The 20,756-nt window shown below is 42.8% G+C and overlaps 1 protein-coding gene and 5 non-coding genes across 6 annotated transcripts in view; 5 read left to right on the top strand and 1 right to left on the bottom strand.

Moving 5' to 3' along the window:
* Positions 1–20,756, bottom strand: part of MYO15A (myosin XVA) — a 160,194-nt gene that overhangs the window by 12,351 nt on the left and 127,087 nt on the right. Inside the window, exons 51-59 of the mRNA XM_078861186.1 lie at positions 15,862–16,019; positions 15,148–15,272; positions 13,916–13,988; positions 13,039–13,111; positions 11,785–11,858; positions 10,529–10,611; positions 9,508–9,638; positions 8,016–8,110; positions 6,641–6,718 (exon numbers count right to left, since the gene is read on the bottom strand). Coding sequence (XP_078717312.1) covers positions 6,641–6,718; positions 8,016–8,110; positions 9,508–9,638; positions 10,529–10,611; positions 11,785–11,858; positions 13,039–13,111; positions 13,916–13,988; positions 15,148–15,272; positions 15,862–16,019 — 890 coding nt within the window. The remainder of the gene's footprint in view (positions 1–6,640; positions 6,719–8,015; positions 8,111–9,507; positions 9,639–10,528; positions 10,612–11,784; positions 11,859–13,038; positions 13,112–13,915; positions 13,989–15,147; positions 15,273–15,861; positions 16,020–20,756) is intronic.
* On the top strand, positions 344–416 carry TRNAR-CCU (transfer RNA arginine (anticodon CCU)). The gene has a single exon. It is a non-coding gene; the product is annotated as a tRNA-Arg (tRNA).
* On the top strand, positions 1,705–1,777 carry TRNAR-CCU (transfer RNA arginine (anticodon CCU)). The gene has a single exon. It is a non-coding gene; the product is annotated as a tRNA-Arg (tRNA).
* Positions 2,086–2,158, top strand: TRNAR-CCU (transfer RNA arginine (anticodon CCU)). Its single transcript has one exon. It is a non-coding gene; the product is annotated as a tRNA-Arg (tRNA).
* Positions 2,409–2,481, top strand: TRNAR-CCU (transfer RNA arginine (anticodon CCU)). Its single transcript has one exon. It is a non-coding gene; the product is annotated as a tRNA-Arg (tRNA).
* TRNAR-CCU (transfer RNA arginine (anticodon CCU)) lies at positions 4,292–4,364 on the top strand. The gene has a single exon. It is a non-coding gene; the product is annotated as a tRNA-Arg (tRNA).

The following is a 20,756-nucleotide window of genomic DNA, read 5'->3' as shown; positions in this document are numbered from 1 at the left end:
TACATAAGCCAGGTTTTCATCATGCAGCATATAGCCCCCGTGGCTTAATGGATAAGCCACTGGCATGCGAAGCCAGGGATTGTGATTGTGAGTGTGAGTCCCACCTGCGGTAGCTGAGAAAAAACTGTTCATTTCGAAACATCAAGATGTCAAATTTCCAACGATAATGATGATGAAAAGCCAATATTACACTGTACCTATAGAAGACAGTTGTTAACAGTGTACTTTGGTAACAATGATAAAGCAGAGGGGACGAAAGGGGAAATACATATCCATTTTAACAATTATTGTCAGGTTGTTTAATAAGTCTGTACATCAGCCAAGTTTTCATCATTTATATATAGCCCCAGTGGCCTAATGGAAAAGGCACTGGCCTCCTAAGCCAGTGACTGTGGGTTTGAGCCCTACCTGGGGTAACTGAGCAACGAATGTACATTTTGTAAGGTGAAGATTTATTCAATATGTGGTTATTGCACTAACTTCATGATTCTAATCATGTAAAACATCATTCCACTGTGCCTTCACAAGAGAAATTTAAATTAGTGTACTTTGGTGACAATTAGCAACATTGATAAAGCAGAGGACGAAAGGGGAAATGCATACCCATTTTAATAATTATTGTCAGGTTGTTTGAGAAGTCTGTACATAAGCCAGGTTTTCATCATGCTACATGTAGCCCCAGTGGCCTAAAGGATGAGACACTGGCCTCCTAAGCCAGGGAGTGTGGGTTCGAGTCCCACCTGGGGTTGCTGAGAAAAAGCTTTTCATTTTGTAAAATAAAGATGTCAAGTTTACGAATCTTATAATGAAAAGCCAAAATGGCGCTGTGCCTATAGAAGAGAGTTTTAAAACAGTGTTCAATTATACTCTTTGGTTCTTTCGGTAAAGTCACGTCGGTATAGTGTCCATCATCAGATGATGATGATGGATGCTTGTGTTGATAATAGACGCTTCTGTTGCGCCCGAAACGTCGTGATTTATTTTATTTTATACCTACGTGAATTTACCGAAAGAACCAAAGAGTATGGATTCCTGAAGTCACGAAAGCTTCAAATCAAGAGAGTTGTAAAGAGTGTACTTTGGTGACAATTATCAACATTGATAAAGCAGAGAATAAAAGGGGAAAATACATATCAATTTATATTATTATTGCGAGTTTATTTAAGAAGTCTGTACATGAGCCATATTTTCATCATGCTACATGTAGCCCCAGTGGCCTAATGGATAAGGCACTGGCCTCCTAAGCCAGGGATTGTGGGTTCGAGTCCCATCTTAATTTTTGGAGCTTTCGTGACTGCAGGAATTATTCTTTGGTTCTTTCGGTTAAGTCACGTCTAAAGATAAAATAATAAATTAAAATAATAGCGACGTTTCGATTGCAACACAAGCAATCATCATCAGGCATAAGAGAAATAGCAACAAAAATCTAACTAGAAAACTATAGACAGACATACAAGCAGACAGACATCACAAGGACACACATTTTATAATATCAAAATGTCAAGTTTATGAATCTGACGATGAGAAGCGAAGGTGGTATTGTACCTATAGAAGAGAGTTTGAAATCAGTGTACTTTGGTGACAGTTATCAACATTGATAAAGCAGAGGGGACGAAAGGGGGAAATACATATCCATTTTAAAAATTATTGACATGCTGTTTAAGAAGTCTGTACATAAGCCAGATTATCATCATGTTACTTGTAGCCCCAGTGGCCTAATGGATAAGGCACTGGCCTCCTAAGCCAGGGATTGTGGGTTCGAGTCCCACCTGGGGTAACTGAGCAGGTAAGGTGCATTTTGTATTTTCCCCTTTTGTCCTCTATACTTTATAAATGTTGTGCATTTTGTAAGGTGAATATTTATTCAACATGTGGTCATTGCACTAGGTTTATGAATCTGAGAATGTAAAACATCATGCCACTGTGCCTTTAGAAGATAGTTTTTAAATCAGTGGACGTTGGTGACAATTATCAACATTGATAAAGCAGAGGACGAAAGGGGAAAATACATATCCATTTTGATAATTATTGTGAGTTCATTGAAAATGTCTGCACATGAGCAAGATTTTCATCACACAGCATATAGCCCCAGTGGCCTAATGGATAAGGCACTGGCCTCCTAAGCCAGGGATTGTGGTTTCGAGTCCCACCTGGGGCAGATGAATAGGAAATGCTGATCTTTTTTTTTACGTAAATATTCTTTCAACACGTGGTCATTACACGAACTTAACAAATCTGATAATGAAAAGCGTAATTTCACTGTGACGACACAAGAGCGCTTGAAATCAGTGCCCTGTGGTGACAATTATCAACCTAAAAAAGGGGAAGAGGAGTAACGATTTACATCATGATTGTGAGTTCATTTAAGAAGTCTGCACATGCGCAAGGTTTACATCGTGCTACATGTAGCCCCAGTGGCCTAATGGATAAGGCACTGGCCTCCTAAGCCAGGGATTGTGGGTTCGAGTCCCACCTGGGGTAGCTGAGAAAAAGCTGTTCATTTTGTAACATCAAGATGTCAAGTTTACGAATCTGATAATGAACATCCAAAATGGCACTGTGCCAAAATAAGATAGTTTTAAATCAGTGGACGTTGGTGCCAATTCCTTCGGAGTGGGCAGGTAGGAACTTGGTTGGAGACAGCGCATTCGTGCACGACAGACAAATATGCACGACAGACAAATATGCACGACAGACAAATAATCCCTGGTGGGCTTTGTGGAACCTGTTGTTCCTACCTGTATTATGCATTGTCATATAATACTCCGTAAAGTGTTTTTTTATGGGGAGGGAGGGTTAATTTATATGCTTCATGTTAACCTAGAAATGCATTAATTTATTTGATCTTTTACAAGGAATACGTTCGCTTTTTTGAACAGACGGAATCACCTTAAGGCTGGGAATTTTGAAAGAAACACGAGGCAAAAAGATCCGCTTTATTATTTTCAAGGCTTCCATTTTATGAATGGAGCCACCCTCCCCAAGTTCCATTTTGTGAATGAAACATCGCCCGTCTCCTCATTGGCCCGAGTCGCGGCGGTGCCCCCCCCCCCACCACGAACCCCCCCCCCCCTCTACCAACCCCAACCCACCGCTCCCATTGGTCGGCGCTCCCGAGCCAATGGGAGGGCTCTGGTGGGGCGGGGCCATGCACGACAGACAGACAAATAATCCCTGGTGGGCCGTGTGGAACTGTTGGTTCTACCTGTATCAACATTTATAAAGTATAGAGGACAAAAGGGGAAAATACATATTCATTTTTATAATTATTGTCCGGTTGTTTAAGAAATCTGTACATAAGCCAAATTTTCATTGTGCAACATGTAGCCTCAGTGGCCTAATAGATAAGGTACTGGCCTCCTAAGCCAGGGATTGTGAATTCGAGTCCCACCTGGGGTGGCTGAGATAGAGTTGCTCTTTTTATAACATCAAGATGTCAAGTGTATGAATCTGACAATGAGAAGCGAATGTGGCACTGTGCCTGCAGAAGAGAGTTTTAAAAAACACATTCCTGCGGAGGGAGCTGATAGGAACGTTGGGTTGCTCGGTCAATGGCCAGGGTCAACGGCGGCGTGGTGTATTCCGCAAATATGCCCGACTGTGAGGGCGGGCACAAGCCGGCTTGAGTAGGTTAAACGTTGAGTTTTATAAGGGCACCACGGGGTGACCAGCTCCACCCCTCCCGCCCCTCCCCACCCACCCTCCCTCCCCACCCTCCCCTCCCCTCCCCACCCAGCCCCTCCCCAGCCCCTCCATCCCCACCCAGCCCCTCCTTGCACGACGGACGGACAGACACAATAATCCCCTGTGGGCTGGTGTAACCAGGAGGTTCCTACCAGTATCAATATTGATAAAGCAGAGGATGAAACTGGAAAAAATGTATCCATTTGTATAATAATTGTGAGTATATTTAATAAGTCTGTACATGAGCAAGATTTTCATCACGCAGCATGTAGCCCCAGTGGCCTAATGGATAAGGCACTGGCACTCCTAAGCCAGGGAGCGTGGGTGTGAGTCTCACCTGGGGTAGCTGAGCAGCTAATGTGCATTTTGTAAGGTGAATATTTATACCACATGTGGTCAATCCACTAAGTTTACGAATCTGATAATGGAAAACATCATGCCACTGTGCCTTCAGAAGAGAGTTTTAAATCAGAATACTTTGGTGACAATTATCAACATTGATAAAGCGGAGGGGATGAAAGGGGAAAATACATATCCATTTTTAAAATTATTGACATGCTGTTTAAGAATTCTGTACATAAGCCAGATTTTTATCATGCTAAATGTAGCCCCAGTGGCCTAATGGATAAGGCACTGGCCTCCTAAGCCAGGGATTGTGGGTTCGAGTCCCACCTGGGGTAGCTGAGAAAAAGCTGTTCATTTTGTAAAATAAAGATGTAAAGTTTACGAATCTGATACAGGCAGGAACAACAGTTCCACACTGCCCACAAGGGATTATTTGTCTGTCTGTCTGCCGTCCATAGCCATGCCCTCGATTTGGTGAATTGCCCGATGATGCTGGATGCAATTACCAGCGAAACGTCGTACTCAAAAATTGTGAATGTTGTGGTTTCACGCTTCAACACACTGGTTGGCTAAAGCAGTAAATTATTTGTCTTTTGTCAACGTGACACTTTTTTGCTGATTGGCCGTGTCGGGTGGTGGAGGGTTACGACACATTTATAAATAACGCGATCTAACCCAAAAACGTTGATTATGAAAAATGATTATTATTATTATTATTATGACTGATGCAATGTACACTGTGGCACACCTTTGGGATGAGTGGACATTTAAACACCTTCCCTTGTAGGAGTCATTTATCATTTTTCACTAAATTCATGTGCACCAACCACTGCAATGCACTCTGCATTTTAGCACAAATCTCAATATTGTTTTTCTTCTACAAAACAAAATGTTATTTGACAAGACGATGATCACAGTTCAAGTTTTGATCTTAACTAGACAACTTTCTAATCTCTTTACCTTACCACATCCTCTGATTCAAGTGTGTAATTGTGAAAAGTGCGACTCACTCTTTACCCATAACACAAACCAGAGTCAAACAAGCTTGAATACATGTACTAATCAATGTTAATATTATGGGATTTTTTGAATAAACATCGATGACTTGGTTGCAGTCCATAAAATGCTTTACACTTGAGACCCTGATTTTTCTTTTAGCTTAGGTCAGAGCTACGATTTCATCCCAGGATCTCAGCATAGATGCCTTCGTGTTGTGCTTTGGTTATAATATGTATGTATTGCTGCGCCAATGAACATGTCTTTGGCTATCACTCATTAGGGAAGTTTTTTTCCCACCTTCAACGATATTTACGCCGTGATGAACTAACATATTAAAAGCAACGCAAGTGAGAGTGAACAACTTCTGTTTATGCCCTTTAGTTCTTAAGTTATTAAATACAGTGATCTTCCTAGTCATTACGTTATTAAAGCCAGGTTGTATTCTTTAGTTAATAAGCTATCATATCCAGACTATTCCTTAGTTATTACTTCATTCTAGCCATAATGCATTCCTTAAACCAACGGCAATTAATGAAACCGGTACCTGCTTACACAAATGCTGCTGGTTAATATTGGTCTGAAAAGCCAATCGGCCGATAAGCCCCAAACATTGTATTTATATGTGGAGATAGGGAACTATTTTTTATGTGGATGATGTAGAATTGTGAGACTCCAATCACCGATAGACTGGTAGCGAGGAGGTGGCAGTACAACACGTGGGATAGTCGTGTGGACCTATGAGTGTCATTCCCTTTCGTGTGCACATCTCCCCCAGCTACTCTGGTTTATTTCCACGCACAAAACGCTTTTTAAAATTGAATAATCAGACATCCCAATGCATTGCAAATTCACAGATATTTTGTTCATCCACTTCTGGATGAGGGCCCCCCTACGCCGTACATGTTGCGGGAGACAATTAACTGCTAGGTGTGGAATGCTGAAGGCGGTGAACATAGACATTGGAGCATAACAGGCCAGTATAACAATGTATTTTTAAATCCTTTATATTAAGTTCACTTGCTTGCTTGCTTGCGCGCTTACGACCGTGCAAATCTTTCGGTCGTTTTTTAACCCACTTCCCGTGATCCAATCGAGCTGACATTTTGCACACAGACTCGTTGTGCGTGACAATTTATTTTCGTGAAATTTTTTTTCCAAAATTTAGGAAAAAATTAATTATATTTAATTACCAATTGCTTAATGGTGGCAGGCAATCATCTGACCCATAGGTGGCAGCCATCTCAAGCCAGAGGACGAGAGGACTCTAGCCGCCACGCATATAAAGGATTTATGGTGAAAACCTTTGTTTTTACGGGTTAATTTTTCTGCACTGCCTTCTACTGCCCACCACGTAAACATGGCAGTAGCCTACAAAAACCCCATATGCCCATCCACACACAGATCAATACTTCCATAATAGAGATCAATACTGTTTCGCTTCTGAGATCTACTGAGATTAGGTGAATTTCAGGTGACTGGTCAGTGAGGCTTTCCTGGATAGATAAATAAATGATATCACAAATGTTATCTCTATAATGGGGGTATCTCATGCTGTAGTTGTGTGTGTTCTTGTTGCTCCTGTTTCCCCATGGTGATGGTGCCACACACTCACCGAATTGGTCTTGATTTTCACGTGGCGCTCAATGGCTCCTGGGAGGAGGATGAGCTGCCGCTTGGAGTTTCTCCCGGCCTGAACACATACACACATACAGGGTGAGGCGTGGCAGCGACTGGGTGCCACCACCACACCATGCAAGGCACCAAGACAGGACAAATATCATAAACAAAACCATGCATTGTTGAGAGCATTATGGGTACAAATCATATTTTAGCAAAACTCCATTCTGTCTCCACATTTCAATAAAATATGTGTTAGGATAGCAGCCTATTAGCTTCCCAGACTAATACAATTCGACAGCATTTGATTGAGCAAGCAAACTGGACAGTAGGTCGATGATGGGAATAAAAAAGAATTGTATTTATTTGTGGAGAATGAGAATGAATGTAGATCAAGTCATTAAGGAGTATCTCTATCAGCTGGGATCAGTGGAGACACTACATGCTTATTTTTTGTATACGTTCACATTATTAACAAATATATTTTCCCCAACTTGATCTTCATGGTGATATTAGTGTCATGTCAAGAGACAAATAATCTATTCAAATATTCTGCAGAGCAGAGAGCCCAACGAGGCCAATATTACATCAGTACTTCTAAGATCCTTTCAAGTGAACTCTGGTCCACACGCTTTCCCACTCACCCTGCTAGTGAGAGTAACATTCATTGCCTGGCAGTAATACCGATATTTTAACATCACACGTGAGCAATTTTTCCAAGCAATGTGCAAAATCAACTTTAATCATTACATATATATCGTAATTGGTGAACATGCTGAGCCCATCCACGCACTACACTTGAAAATCTTAATTATCACACGCACCGACGCCGAATTGAGCCCAAGCTCCCAGCTGTGCCAACTCAGTGCTCTGATCTCTGATCCATCTGGCAAGCTCAGTTTGCATGCTCTTTCATTAATCATAACCATTAATGCACAGAAATACGTGTTTTTTTTCTTAATCTGCATCTGCCTTTTGACATAATAGTTGTACATCATATCGTGGCATGCCAAGGAAGTCACATGAAAGACCATTCATTGCCTGATATTCTTCAAAGGTATACCTAACACAACCAGTCTATTCAGTTCAGTGGCGTAGCATGTTTGGCATGAGACCTGGTGCAAGAATGACATGAAATGGGGCCCCCTGTCAAATTCCCCCCCCCCCCCCCATCATAGCCCAGTGTCTTGGGCACCTCCAAGCCGTGCGCGACAGTGCAGTTGCACGCCCTGCACAATTGATAGCTACGCGATTGCTTGCATCAGCTGTGCAAGTGAGTGGTTTGCTCCCTTACTCAATCATTCACTCACTCACTCACTCGCACGCTGCACGCCCTTCTTCTTGTGTGTGCAAGGGTGTCTGATCGTTACCACCAAGGCCTTGAGCTCCATGCTGGACGGCAGGTGAGTGCGCCCGCCCATCTGCAGCGTGCGCCGCAGGTGCTGCTCGCACACTCGCGCCATCCCTGCCGAGACAGCAGCAATGCATACACGGTGCGCACGTGAGGCCAGGTCGGAGGGGAAGCCACCACTCTAAAGGCAACATGCATACCTGGTTTTCCACTGTAAAACAGAGCTGTACTGGGAACGTGCCAAGCCAACTTAGCATGACTCATGAGGCACCAGATTGTTCTTCGACCACGGATGCTGAGCCATGCCACGGAATATCAGGTGATATGCGTAGATGATACCGTGTCCTCATAGCGTACTGATCTACCGAGCACATCAATAGCCCCACCCCTGGACCTGCATGGCCCAGAGCCAGTTTCAGATGCCTTGAGAGGCCAGCGTCTCATGGTTTGGTTCCGGCTCGTTACAGCAAATAGGCAGTGGAATATCACCTGTAACGTGAGGGTCCTGTGCTGGCTCAGTTTTGGTGTGCCAGGGGAAAATGGGTAATAATTGTTGCCATACACAAACAGAGACAGTTTAACACATAGGTTTTCGTGAACAATATTATCCATAAAAGAGGTTTTTGGGTTAGATCGCGTAAATTTAAATGTCGCGTTAAACCCGCCACCACCCGCCACATTTATATTTATGCGATTTAATCTAAAAACCTCTATTATGGACAACGAGAGACAGTTACCATACCACCAGACTACTCACCGGGAAACACTAAACAATTATCTTGACCTATGGGAGGAAACCAGAGGACCCAGATGAAACCCATGCACAACAGAGAGAGAACATTCACCCCACACAGACAGGTGCCCGAGTTGGGAATTGAACCAAAGCCCTCTTTTCTGTGGTGTGGCCTGAGTGTTACCACTGCTTCACCCTGCGACCCAATATTAACCAACATACCCACTATTGTAAAACTACCATTGACTACATTTTGAATAGTAACTTAGCTATGGTTATCTAAGTCTTCCATGATAAAGAGATCATGTTTTGAATGGGCTATTTTCTGGTTAAATATAGAATACCTAATCAGCTAATAACATGAACTGGAGGCAGTGATATCAACACATGGAAAGCTTCCTCCAATTGTAGATTGTACACTGTGATGTTTCTGACAATAATATATACATATTTGATGATGATTTCATTGTGATGCTTGCAATGATGTTTTTAGCAGGAATACATTTATTGTATCCATATTAAACCAAATTCGTCAATGATGAAAAAAAATGTTATAATAATTTAAAGTACAAACGCCAATTGATAGTACGCAGGTCAACTGGCCTGTCACCACAAATATAAGGAAGAAAGTTACAGAAGAATGCCCTTTTCATTGTAAGCATGATAACATTATCATTAGACTGCACTGACTGGCGAAGACAACCATGTACACATTAACGGCGATAATGATTGTTAAAGTTAAGTGACCGAGCCGGTTTGCTCCTCTCGCTGCATTCACCCTGGAAGCTGGCCTTGCTGTCGTTGGCCACCTCGCGGAGGTAACGCAGCAAGTACGGCTTCAGGTTGTCGGAGCACTTGCTGTACGCCGTCACAATGTACAGCAGCCTCCAGCCCCGATGGCAGCTGTCCCTGCACACGGACCAGAGGGGAAGAGCGAAGCAATGTTAAAACCGATACGAATATGTCACAGAGGTCGCAACCGGGTAACCGATACCCGTACCCTACCCGATACCCGGCTACCCGTACCCACCCGTACCCAGCCGGGTACGGGTAGCCGTTTGCGACCCTGGTGCGGCCGGGTACAGGTACGGGTACGGGTAGGCCGTGAGTCACTGGTGAGTAACCGTTTGTCACTCATTTCGGGTAGGGTACGGGTACGGGTAGGGTACGGGTACCCATTTGCGACCCTGGTGCGGCCGGGTACGGGTACGGGTAAGGAATCAAAACCCGTTTGCGACCTCTGATATGTCAGCATGGAAGGTGCTCCGGTGGGTGGCGACGTGGCCAAGCGGGTTGAACATTTGGGGCTTGTTTCAGAGGTAAGACAGTTCGAGACTGGCAGCCGTGCCGGTAAATACTACAGGTAACATTCCGTAAGCCATTTCGAGATGTCGTCGCAGACACTTTACATTGTGTTCATGCCCTTTGGGGAAGCTTGCCGGGCAATGCATTTTAATCTCCCAAACATGGATATATTTAAACGGAACAATTTTCAGTGTAAACAGATACGTTAATTTATTAGCCAATCCTGCTATCAGGTACATTGTAAAATATGCTTAAATCAGACATGCCAGGATAATGTAACTTATACACCAGGACTGTTTGCATGAAACACCGTAAGTTGAACTTTCTGCTTATTCTGACAATAAAATGGTGCAAGGTAAGAGAGAAATCACCAAACATGGTTAAAGCAGTTAGCCACAGATGCCTTTATACAAAACGTTGCATTGTGGTAGAAATATTTGGCTTTTATTCGCCGATGAAAGATGATAATGTCGTCATGTTATGGTGTCACGTACGGCTTGGGACTCTTGTTGCTGGTGATCTGCTTCACGATGTGGCAGTAAATCTCATCGCGCATCTCCGGCTGATTCTCACTGAACTGGAAACATACGGCACAGCACAGGGCTTGATATCACCAGACCAGGCCCTCATTTGAGCCTCAAACAAGACAGCTACGGCCTGTAGATTTGGTGAGATCACCATGGCTTCGGCTTATGAAAAGGCAAACACATATGACGTCACACACTGCTAAAACTGTACATTTGTATTTTATTTATACCAGCTGTCCTCAAAAACACTGGCTAGCTAGCCCCATTGGTCAGGTCTGAAGTTCAAGCGAATTTTCCAGTGACCAACCAAACAATTCATGTACATTTGTGTGACATAGTTTCAGGATAATTGTGAGCATTGTGCTTGCAATCACAAGAGCATACGTTAAAATCCACATCACATTTAATTCAGTTCATTATCACGAAATGGGTAAAGTACAAACGACTTATTAAGATGCACCACTCAGAAGATTTCAAATATTTTTGCCTGAGACAAACTGCTCCCTGACATAGGAATATGGAATGGATACCACAGTTACAGGATTGATAATGTTTGATAGAGCAAATGCTTGAAAGGCATTGGCTGACTGTATGTAAGACTGTAGATAAGTGTTAAAATACAACTAAGGTAGATTGGGATGGAAGAAATTTACCAAAATGGTGGAGGATATGGTGACCATAAATCCCACTTTATTAAAAAACTAACCTGCTCCTGATGGCCTCAAATGAAAATGGTTAAATTTCAAATTAAAGCTTTCGTGACTGCAGGGATTCATATTCTTGGTTCTTTCGGGAAAGTCACGCAGAATGGAAATAATAAAATAATATTATTTATCGGTAAAGTCACGTAGAAGGGAAATAATAAAATAAAATAATTTTTATTTTTATAAATAATAAAATAAAATAAATTTTATTTTTATTTTATTTTATTATTTCCCTTCTACGTGACTTTACCGAAAGAACCAAGAATATGAAAAGGGTTAAGTTGAACAAAACAATACTTCCACAACCAAGAGGAATGATCACAGCACTTGGAAAGGATAATGAAGACCAGAAACCCATGGCATGTCCAACACCTTAAAACCATCTTGTTTAATTCACTCAATAAATTTGTATAAATCATTGTCAATTTGGTTCTTGCCAAGAGAGCTGCTATCACCGTGTGACACTTTGCTCACTGGATGCTGTGAAAACGCCAAGCTCATCTGCGTCATGCATCTCACCTTGAGTAGGGAGAAGACACTGTCCACCTCCCCCTGGCCCTTCAGTGGGTAGTCACCCATGAACTTCATCACAGCTGGGGTGGAAATGAGTGGAGAATGAGACACAGACACACATTTATCATTACCACAGTTTGGCACCATAAACATGAGTTGGCCATATGGAACATGGGGGTTTCCTCATCTTGTAAGTCTTATTCATAATTTTATAATTGTAAATTTAGGCCAAACCCACTCCACAATATTCACAGGGAAAAAAGGGGTTCCAATAACTTGTGTGTGTGCTCTGTATGTCATTAGGTGCATATGCATAGTTATCCAGATCTCCACGACAAAATGGATAATTTTTCTCAATTTTAAATAAACGTCTGTGACTAAACTACAAATTCTTGCGTCTTTCGGTGAAGTCACGTAAATCGAAAACATCTAAAATGTAAATAAACGAAAAATAAAAGATAAACAAATATATAATAAAAATAATAAATAGAAAAAAATAAAAGCAAAAAACCCACGACGTTTCGATCGCAACACAAGCGGTCTTCATCAGGCGGAGAGAAAAAAGGGGGCAAGCCTCCAGATGTATCTGCTTATGAGGGTTCCAAAGTGAGTGGGTGGGGGGGGAAGAGCTGCCCAAGCAACACGAGCTTCAGGAGCAACACAAAGGGGGTGGAGGTGAGCTTGTGCAGCGCAAACAGCGTGGGCGGGGCAGCTAGTCAGACAATGGGGGGGAGGAATGTGGCAGAGACAGGGGGAGAGAGAGGGGGTGGGGCAGAGATGAGGGGGGGGGTAGAGATGGGAGGGGGGGAATTGCACCTCGCTACACCCATCCACACTGCTGACGGTAGAGGTTGACAAGGAAACACAAATTGAAGTCATGACCCAAAGTGGTTGATGGCATCTTTCCAATTTCATCTGAGACGACGGTTTTAAACTCAGCAATCACTGCGCATCCCTTTCACGCGCCCACTCCCTTTGGAACCCTTATAAGCAGCTACATTTGGAGTCTTGCCCCCTCTTTTCTCTCTGCCTGATGAAGACCGCTTGTGTTGCAATCGAAACGTCGTGGGTTTTTTGCTTTTATTATTTTTTTATATTTTAAAATTTTAATCTTATTATTTTTCATTTTATTATCATTTTTTATTTTTTTGTTTTCTATTTACGTGACTTTACCGAAATAACCAACAATATGAATTCCTGCAGTCACAAAAGTTGTAAGTCTAAACTTAACTACAGGTATGTGGTAGGAAGTTCACCTACCAAGGAAGGCCTCCACAGCCAGCTTGTTGAACTTGGGGTCTTGTGAGTGAATCAGGGACTCCTGGATGGGAGACTGGACACAGATAGAAGACACAGATCACTATGACCCTATACTAGCATTCACATGAATATGACTGTGCTCAAAGCCAGCTTCTTTCCTGCAGCTGCAACTCGGCTTCAACCCAACGCAATGACAAAACCTCAGCTTTATATAATGTTTACTCCTTATGCACAACACAGTGATTCTGACACGTTAATAAAGCCAATGTACCCATCACCGTGCAGTCCGACCTCAAGAGAAGCCTAAATATGATTGAGCCCCATGCTGGGATTGGTGAAAATGAAGATGCCAAGTTGCTAAGATTGGCAATGGATTCTCATTATGGGGAATCTTCCCACGTAAGTGTCCAACATTGCATTGATGCCTTGGAGGCAATTCATGGATGTGGTCCGGTCATTCGCACGAGATCCTGGCCTGACTTTCACAATTTGGTTTCCAGTTGATGGGGACGGTTGTCGGCCAGAGAAGGCATGACCTTGTTTAAGAAGCCTCCAGCGTGCCTCATTGTGGAGTCGATGCGGTTTGTAGGGAGGGCAAACCAATGATCGCCACTTTTTAACATTTATTTGGTGGCTAAACCCAGCTGCTGTTAATATACTGTGGACACTTTCTGCTGGGGTTTGTAAGGTAATGTGAGTTTTAACCAATCCCACTTTTTAACGACCATAATATGATATGTTAATAAATACGTGCATTTCAAACTGCTTCTACTTTTAAATAGTGACTTGGATCAAATTAGTAAAACCTGCTGAAGGCATCTCGATTTGAAGTTGTTTGATTGGAGGGGACCTTGTGAATCGATGATGGTCGCCTTACCTTGGTGTACTTGACCATCTCGGAGGGATCCGTGGGAGCCTTTTCTTTCCGCAGTTTTCCACGCGCTCCATTTCTGTGAGCGAATCACAATGTGGCATGTATTTTTTAAGAGTTTGTGTATGACAAAAATAAGTGGAAATCAATAAAACTGCATTGTCAATCAATGCCACATCGAACCAATTAGCATGGCTGATCAAGCTCTGACATGCACATTCAAGGATAAAACAAGACAAAGGATAATCGGACAATATATCTCCTCCATATATCTGTCTCTCCATATGACAAGACCATTCTTTTTTACACTTCCTGTCAACAAAATGGCCTTCTGGGAATACGTAATTTCAGCAGCATTGGTTCAATATAGGAAAACTCTGGACCAATTTCGACATACAGTGCCTCCGCAGAGTCAGGCTTGCTTGAACAAATGTCCGTGATGTTAATATATGGGTCCTAGTTTAATGAAAATTATATAATTCATAACACAATATAATCATAACCAATAAAATTAATGGCTATGTTGTCCAAGGAAGATGTTAAGTCTAAACCAGATGACACAAACAACGCTGTTGTGTTTGAGAATATGATTAAATAACTTTGTGTTCATCTGCAAATGTCAAGTAATGCAGACTAAAGTAAAAAAACACACGAAAAGATAATTCAGTACTTTCTTACAAATCAGAAAAACAGATTCACAACGTTAATGACAGTACTCTCTTGTTTTTTTTTGCACAGTTGCTAATCACAGGCCCCAAATGTCCAAAACGCAGGTGTCCAATGAAATACAGGACTAATGAAGGAGGAATAGATAAGCGTTAATATGTTTGTTGAACAAAGCACGGTTGGGAAAAAAAACTTGGAAAAAAGTTTAGAAGAACTTGATCTTCTAAAACAGTGTGGATGAGATAAAAGAGTCTGGTAGACCAGGTCCTCAACAAGGGTGGAGGAATCAACGAATGACATTCACAGGAACAGTGACCATGGTAGTAGTGGTCTCAACTCAAAGGTCCATTGTTGCAGGAACTGCACTTACTTCTGCTCATGCACGTGTGCATAAAATTGCAAATGCAGTGAACGCAATGTGAAAATGTGGCTTTGGCACTAGCTGCGCCTTGTGTGCACATGCAGCCACGGTGCCATGAGACTGTGTTTTGGAGGTGAGCTTAACCCACACCCACGGAAGCCAACCCAGCCCTACAAGGCCAGTGGTCATCGAGACTGGGCGACGCACTTACTGGTTTGCCTGTGCCTCTCGGAAGAACTTCTTGGCGAAATCGAGCATCGTGTAGCCTCCGTCTTCCGAGGCAACGCTCATGCAGTCATCCAGGCTGTCCGTGTACTCGCTGGCCACTGACGATGTCTGTGCACGTAAAAAATATACCAATTGTTTAGCAATTCATTCTCTGAGCGTTAAGTATTTGCCGGCATCAGTTTGTCGAACAGAGAACTCTCCGTGCTCGTCACGTCAATTTGTCCCACCCAACAAATATATAGTGGCGTGATAAAACTCGGACAACCCAAAACATATCTGAGAGCCACACAGTTCAACTGTGAAAATATACGCAGTATTCATTAATACCGATCACTAATTAGTGCGCAGAATTTAGGCGCACGCCAGTAATCCAGAAACGTGCAGACGGGTTAGTGGACGATGCAGAGATGGAGCCGTTTTGTATTTAACACACCCACCTGCATGACAATATTATGGGGTCTAGGTGGGGATAAAGTGTGGGTACTGCTACCACTTCCAACACGTCTGGCCAGCCTGGAAGAGTAGGCCAACATACCAGATAGAGGAGCTCTATAGATATCTATCTAGTGTAAGCCCTTCCACCAACAGTGGCTTGAGCAAATTATTGCAGGGCTGGACCTTTACCTTACCACCCACTTAGCACCATAGTTTTCTGCCGAGATGGTGTGTGCGTGTGTGAACTTGTGAGTGTCCAGACCTCAGTTCCACGGTCGAGATCGGCCACGTTGCTCCCGGCAGCACTAAGCGCGCCTGTAGGCCGGTCAGACAGATGCTCGTATTCCGGTGGAGCAGCCGGTGTCACGTACTCAGCAGGGAAGAGCCCCGAGCGCCCATTCCTCATGCCAAAGCGCCAGCCTGGATGCCCCGCCACCGGCGAAACGAACGCACACGCAGCGTCAGCAGGAACCATCCGACCTATGACAAGGCGCTGGCGCTAGCTTGGGCTGCTGTGGGTTTAGCATCCAACACATTGTGCAGACAAATGAGTCATCACAATCGGGAACGCCACAGCTAATAATGAGAAGGAAAATATCTCCGGTAGTTTTCTTTGTTATCAAAGCGGTAGCTGGTTTATTTACACATAGACATGGATTCAGTGGATGGTGTATTAATAATGGGAGAGAATGAATGGCTGGTTTGTTAACAATGGCAGGTGGCAACCACTCCAAGTTATTCTTTGGTTCTTTTCGGTTAAGTCACGTCTAAAAATAATAAATTAGACGTGACTTAACCGAAAAGAACCAAAGAATAATTCCTGCAGTCACGAAAGCTCCTAAATTAAGATTGAACCACTCCAAGGTTTGTCTGATTCTAGATTTGAAGCTTTCGTGACTGCAAGGATTCATATTCTTAGGTAAAACATCACAATTAATTTTGATGTTTTACCTACGTGACTTTACCGAAAAAACCTAAGAATATGTTTGTCTGATTGGTTTGTAACTGGCCGAATCAAGCACACCCTGATTAGCTTCTTCGACTTACTGTGACCGTACAGTTTGTTTTCAGGCTACTCATTCTACCTATTCTCTACGAGTTTTCGAAAGAGCCTTTGGAATCACAATAGGGAAGTTGATATCCTGGCAACTGGCAGGCTCTGCCAAAGAGTATAGACATCACGTAACATCTTCTTTTTCCAGATTAACATCGAATAACTAGACCAGCAACACGGGCAGTGAGTCACTGCTTGCATTGCGAGTGGGAGAGTAGGGTGCACGGGGCTTGAAGATTTGGATAAATCTCAAAAGACAACGAAAAAGATAGTTCACAATGCCTTCATAAGGTAGAGACAAAAGCCTCATGCTCACGGTGCAAGTCAGATGGTGAGGAAGGCCGAGACAAGTGTAATCGGTGACCATAAATCAAATCATTAGTCAATTTGATGTTGGCGCAATTATTATAGCGCAAGGTTACAATGAAGACGCTGTGTTTCACCGACAATTATAGTCTGCAGTGGATTTACAATAGGTGCAATGTTGTTACGTGGCTTTACCAAATTCATTTAATTTGTGGTTAATTATTTTCAAATTTGAATCAGAACGCAAGCACACGGCCATTGTTTCGTGAATAACGATATAAAATCTCTTTAATGTTTACTGTTAAGTGAATCAAGCAACACGTGTTCTTCTTTCAAACAGCCGCAGTGTTAACCAGGGCGGCCGCTGGGCTCGAACCACGAACCTCTGCAACATGCGACAAATGCGCTGAGGAAGTGCAGTGAAATCTCCCAGATTGTGTATCATTGACTGCTAATCGAACTATTGGAACCTTTTTAATTTTACAATCGTAGACATTAAAAAAAATCGATAACCGTGTATGATAAAAATAAATCCCGAGCTAGAGATGTTAATTTACTGATTCATGTACCCCAGGAAGACAAAAAATAAAACCTGGTGAGTGAAACCTATAAGCTCATACATCCTCTTATCTGTGTCAAATTTACGACCACAGTTATTGATATAATTACTGTGGTGTATTTGTACATGACCAAATCATCCAGAATGTGCCCAATCTTGTCAGATCTTGTAAATTAAGCAGATTGTAGCCAGAATAGAGCTCGGATGGGTGGTTGAATGTCAAGCAGGTGACACCATTTCATGAACCTCAAACCCCACCTCAAGATTATAGGATGACTAGTGTGTGCCTCCAAAGCTGGTGCAATTATATATATATACAGTATATAGAGCCCTATTGTTAATTCCTTGGTGGATGAGGCCTGCCCACAATATATATATGTTGAACTTCTTTCATAGCGTACGTAGCCAACTGCGCTAATTGGAGGTGCAGGGAAAGGACAACAAACTAAGCACAAAGAGCAGTTCGCAGGAAATGAGTTTTCAATCTAGACCTAGATTTGGGTCGTAGGGATAATTTGGCCATATTTCTCCATGCTGGTCAGTGCAGGTTGATGAAGGCAGAGAACATAGATGTGGGGACATAGCAGTACAGTACAATGAGGTATATTGCTGTATTATCCTCTGATGCGAACCATTTAGTAAAATTGTACTTTTTATTTTAGCATAAATAGTTCCTATGGGACAGCCAACTATGTTTTCTGTAGAAATACACAAAGGTTCAAAAAGATCATTGCATTATGTGAAATGGTCCGTCTACAAACGACGTGAAATTTTCCATAGAACTCCAATTCATGTGGAACCACAGATGCCCACAACCTCCTGACTATGCTCCCCTCTTCCCTAAGAAAGCTTCCTCTTTTCACCTCATAGGCTCTGGGCAATGTTTGTTGCCACCTATTAAAACCAGAAAAGATCACGTAACAGCAGTGGAGCAAGTACCACACATGCCCAGCCACATTCGTCTCCCCAGTGGTCAGTGGCCAAAGCCAGGGCCAGGCTTAGAGACCAAGTGCCTCTGTTTTTTTAATAATTAGGGCGAGAATTGAACTTGGGTTGCTACTCTGCCACTGTAAATTCCACACCACCACCTCAGACTGGCCCATACACACCTACAAACACAGCATATGACTGCACATGTGTGTTAGGGTGTGGGTCAGTGGGAGTCTGTGTGGGGAGCAGCATCACAGAGTTTCACAATTGTTCACAAAGACCAACAAAACAAAGATTGCACTTCAAATTCATGCAGAAAATCATGCTCCAGGAATGGCCAGGGAAGAAAAAAACACAAGGACAGCAACAATAATGACAACAGGATGGAAAACTGTAGGAGGGAACGTCATTGGGTGAGGGGGAGGGAAGGGGGAGGGAAGAGGGAGGGATCTTTCGCATCAGCCAAACCCTGCACACAACACCACCAGCACTCCCATGCCCCCCGCCTCCTCCCCGCCTTCTAACCCACCGAAGTCAGGGGCGTTTCGCTTACATCCCTCCAGCAAAACCACCCTTTTCCTGACAAGGCAGCCGTACCAGACGCCTGCAAGGCAAGGCAGCGGCATGGTGGAAGGCTCAGTAGGTGGGGTCAAAGTACGGGGATCAGGAAGGAATGGTAGAGATTGGTGGCCGTGTAGCTCAGTGGTGGAAAATATCTACGCTATGCTCCTGAACCAGATCTCAAAAAATATGTTTTATTGAACCCCCAGGTTATTCCCTTTCTCCAAAAGGTGACAGGTTAACAAGACAGGCATTGCAGTGGCACCCAGAGGTCGTTGACCAAGAGGAAGACACTATAAGAAATGACCTTGGAGGTCAAGTGTCTACCTTGCCAGATTTGTAAGATTAAGCAGAACAAAACCACTTGTTTTTCAACATTAAACTGTCCACATGTTTTTGTGAAGCACTTACTTGTTATATGGATAACTTGTAATTGACATTTCTCAAAAGCTATCGCTGCTTACTTTGTTGTCTTGCGGAAGAGAATGTTATAGTTGCATGCCATTGATTAGAAAAAAATATCATCTGTGAGCCACATGGACAGACATTGCATATGCTATCTGTAGTCTATATATATAGATGTTCCACAGTTGTAAAATACCCATCGGGATCTGCATTGATGTACAAGCCTGTGCTTGCTAACAAGAGTAAAAACGCAATGACCAACTGTTCAATTGCTTGTGCAAGGCAGCTTATAATCGCCTGTGTGACAACTGACACACACACTGTGCCACTCGCCAGAAAAGTGGACGGAGGAAAGGGAGTGGTGGGGATGGGGCTGGGGTATCAAGGGGTGATTGAGGATCAAAAAAACATCATTCATCTCCAGTTCCCTTAAGCAGCGTCTCCTCTCACAGGATTCAGCTGAACAGAAGATAAATATTGACACACACACACACATTAATAAACAGAGAAAACGGACATACGAAGGTCCACAAAACGTTTAGAGAGCACCAACTTAACAGTGGTTCTGACGGCTCGTAAGATTTCTCGTGAATTTATTAATACCCGATGTCATTCCTCTGCCATTTACTCGGAGTTACGAGTGCTATATCATAGCTTGTTTTGTACTCCAATATATGAGCAGCATGTTAGGAGCCTGTTGTCAGCATGTGACAGACGATCTCTATAATTCCTCCTGTTTAATCGCAGACCTCCATGGATTTGAGGATGGCCATGGAGCAAAATCGTTCTGCAGTGTGAGATAATCTCATCTTATCTTCAAGGAATTCATATAGCGCCTTAATTAAGGCGCTTTACAAAAAATAAATCACAATTTTACATATGAATGTAATGGTGGGGATGAGGTGAATGAAATAGATGAGAGGAAGAAATGGGCAAATTTGCTTTGCGTCAATTCGGTGAAAGCGAAATTGATGATAGTAAACGATGATGAATGGAGTGATAGGTTTTTACCCTTTCAACTGGTACAAAAACTGACACCTTTATACAAGGCATCATGTTTGCAATAACCACAACACAAGCAGTCAAAATGCAAACAAAAAGAAACAACTCTTATAATGATAATGATATGCACTGTCCTTGAAGTAGTGCATATCGTTAGCAGAGTTGTTTCTTTTTGTTCGCATTTTGACTGCTTGTGTTGTGGTTATTGCCAACATGATGCCTTGTATAAAGGTGTCAGTTTTTGTACCAGTTGAAAGGGTAAAAACCTATCACTATATTTTGCCACTGGAAAAGGAGGTCTCATAGTGATGATGAATGGATTTAATGAATGGGGAATGAG

The sequence above is a fragment of the Lampetra fluviatilis genome, chromosome 1 (assembly GCF_964198595.1).
Source record: "Lampetra fluviatilis chromosome 1, kcLamFluv1.1, whole genome shotgun sequence".
In the NCBI taxonomy this organism is placed as follows: Eukaryota; Metazoa; Chordata; class Hyperoartia; order Petromyzontiformes; family Petromyzontidae; genus Lampetra; species Lampetra fluviatilis.
The sequence above is the reverse complement of the archived record's forward strand: the minus strand, read 5'-3'. Positions and strand labels throughout refer to the sequence as shown.